This window comes from Scardinius erythrophthalmus, assembly GCF_964197995.2.
Source record: "Scardinius erythrophthalmus genome assembly, chromosome: 19".
Lineage (NCBI taxonomy): Eukaryota > Metazoa > Chordata > Actinopteri > Cypriniformes > Leuciscidae > Scardinius > Scardinius erythrophthalmus.
In genome coordinates this window covers 6,874,397-6,877,150 of record NC_138239.1, presented here as the reverse complement: position 1 = coordinate 6,877,150, position 2,754 = coordinate 6,874,397, and the positions used below count along the sequence as shown (strand labels likewise).

The 2,754-nt window shown below is 43.5% G+C and overlaps 1 protein-coding gene across 1 annotated transcript; it reads left to right on the top strand.

Moving 5' to 3' along the window:
* Nucleotides 1-417: 417 nt before the first annotated feature.
* On the top strand, nt 418-2,539 carry zdhhc22 (zDHHC palmitoyltransferase 22; the record flags this gene model as incomplete). Its single annotated transcript, XM_081394255.1, has 2 exons — nt 418-973; nt 2,253-2,539. The coding sequence occupies 2 exons, from the start codon at nt 418-420 to the stop codon at nt 2,537-2,539; spliced, it is 843 nt and encodes a 280-aa protein (XP_081250381.1).
* Nucleotides 2,540-2,754: the final 215 nt, after the last annotated feature.

Below are 2,754 nucleotides of genomic sequence, written 5' to 3'. Positions count from 1 at the left end.
CTATCGGTTTTGCCGACCAATGGAAGACCGGGGAGTTTCACGCATCACCTTTTAAAATATATTAAAATATATATTTCCAACAATTTATTTTAATAACTTATTTTTTATTATTTTTTATTATTTTATTTTTACGTTTTTTTGTCGGCCGTACATGAAGACAAAGTATTTCAGTTCAGTTCGTTTGGACTTGCTTGATAATTGCTGGAGCAGTTTCTTTGTTTATTAACAGCCAGTCAAAAGTATCTATGTATATATGTAATATCTATGTAATATCTATTTTTTTTAAAAACAGTTCCTGTTCCAAAGTTTACAGTTTCTTTCATTATTATAGAGATGAACTACTGATACCAAATCCAAGATGAAATATATGATTTTATCATCTTCAGTTGACTATTTTGTTTTATTAATTTAACAGGTATGTTGTTCAGGATGGTGAAACTCAGACTACTCAACACGATTGCACCTGCATACTTCTACACGGCAACCGTGGTCACGTTCGCCCTCTACTTCCTCCTCTTCATGCCCACTGTATTCCAAAGGCAAGATGTGATGTTAAATCCCACCATGCTGACCCACACTGCCGTCTTCCTATTCTTCATGGGGAACGCGCTGGGTAATTACACAATGACTATATGGTACCCATCTGAGAGTGCCAACGAAACAGTTATTCCAGTCTGTTCACCCGACTGCCCAGACAGGATTGACGCACACTACCTCCTGAATGGACGCCACTTCTGTAAAGTGTGTAAGAAAGTGATTCTAAAACGGGACCACCACTGCTTTTTCACAGGAAACTGTATTGGGAATAGGAATATGCGCTACTTTATTATGTTCAGCATCTATACGTCCTGCTGTTGTCTCTATTCATTGGTAATTGGGGTGGCGTATCTTACGATGGAGTACTCCATTTCCTTTGAGAACCCACTGACATTCCTCTCTCTTCTGCCACTCTCGACGGGTTACTTCTTCCTGGGTAAGTTTAATGCTGGGTTCAGACTACACGATATTTAATTCACAGTGAAGACTAGCACGATCCGTTTGATGTAGGGTATCGTGGTGATTCGTAAAACGACAGTGTGTTTTTAGGATGTGTAACCGTCCTACTCGACCCGCTCTGAGCATGGGAGGTGGGCGCTAACAAGGACGCTAAAGACTGTAGTCTCTTGAGGCCAGGGGAGTGAGGTTTGCCTACGTCAGTTACACTCACCCCCTAAACGGGTCACGACACCAAATGAAACCGTTCCTAACGGGCCTTTAACCCGGGTCGCCGTAATGGGAGGAGGGCTCGCGAACAAGCGCAGTCTCTAGCGTCAGTCGCTAGTGCGCCTCTTGAGGCCAGGGGAGTGAGGTTTACACACACAACTTACAGGCCTACAACAGTTACAGATGCAAGAATCGATTAGGTGTGTTCGACTTGAAGCGGCGCTGCGCAGACCGATCAGTGTATGACATCAAAGTACAGTGAGAGTGATTCGAAAACATACGGAGCCGTCTGCTCTCTAATCGCTCTCATGATAGTTTGTCATACACCAATTGGTCTGCACAGAACCTCTTCAAGTCGAACACACCTTTTGTTTAATCTCGTATAGTGTGTCATAGTGGACGACAACCGACGACACACCTGCAATACTTCACGATGTCATGACAGAAATACTAGCATGTACTACCTCCACGACAAGTTCTGTAAAGTTGACCAATAGGAGCACAGAAGCTCTTCCGTACACAGCTTTCAAACATGGCGAAATGAGAGAGACGATGGTATTGGCGCTGCTAGGTGGAATTATGTAATGGAGAAAAGGTTCGTGGAGCTATGGAAACAATACTCCAGCCTTTATGATGTTTCCTCGAGGGATTACCATGACAGAGTGAAAAAATAAATGCTGGCGAACAATAGTAGAGGCACTTCGCAACCCGGTGAACACTGGAATTGGCTTTAAGCTAACACACCGCTTTTGAAGTTTGTTTACGCTCTTGTTTCCGGAAGTCAGTCGCTAGTTCTGCCTTCTCAATGACATCACGCACCTCGTTAAAAGACGGCACGCGATGATTGGTCGGAATCATTGTAGTCTGACATGTTTCTAGTCCACACCACGACAAGAATTTAGGAGTCACAATCGCATAATCTGACACAGTGACTATCGTAACAGACAAACATATTGTGTAGTCTGAACCTGGCATAATTCAGCCTTTCTTGAGGCCTTCTTGATTTTTGTCAAGGATGAGACAATTGTTTTTTTGTTTTTTGTTTTCAGGTTTGATTTCAGGTCTCCAGTTCTTTCTTGTTGTAATGCTGTACATCTGGCTGGGTATCGGACTAGTGAGCGCCGGCTTCTGTTGTCAACAGCTTCTGCTAGTAGCCCGAGGGCAGACCTGGTGTGAGCTGCAAAAAGGGTATTTGTCAGAGAGTCGGGGGACATGGCGTGCCAACCTGACCGATGTTTTTGGTTCCCGTTGGGCTCTGGGCCTTTTCCTGCCAGTTCAGACTGTTGAGAGCGTACCTGGGAATTGGCAGGTCTACTATGATCACAAACATGACTGAAAACCCTATCAGTTTGTTTATCATAATTTGACCTGCGTGGACCAGATATTATGTGTGATAAGGGCTTCACTTCATAAGACTTGTATAAGCCTGTGCAACTGATCCACCTTTTTAGTGGATTTCTGTCATCACCGTGCAAATTAGAAGAACATTATGTCACACAGATGTGGTAACCCCCATATCTATGTCCATCAGCACTGTCCTGAAACTTAATT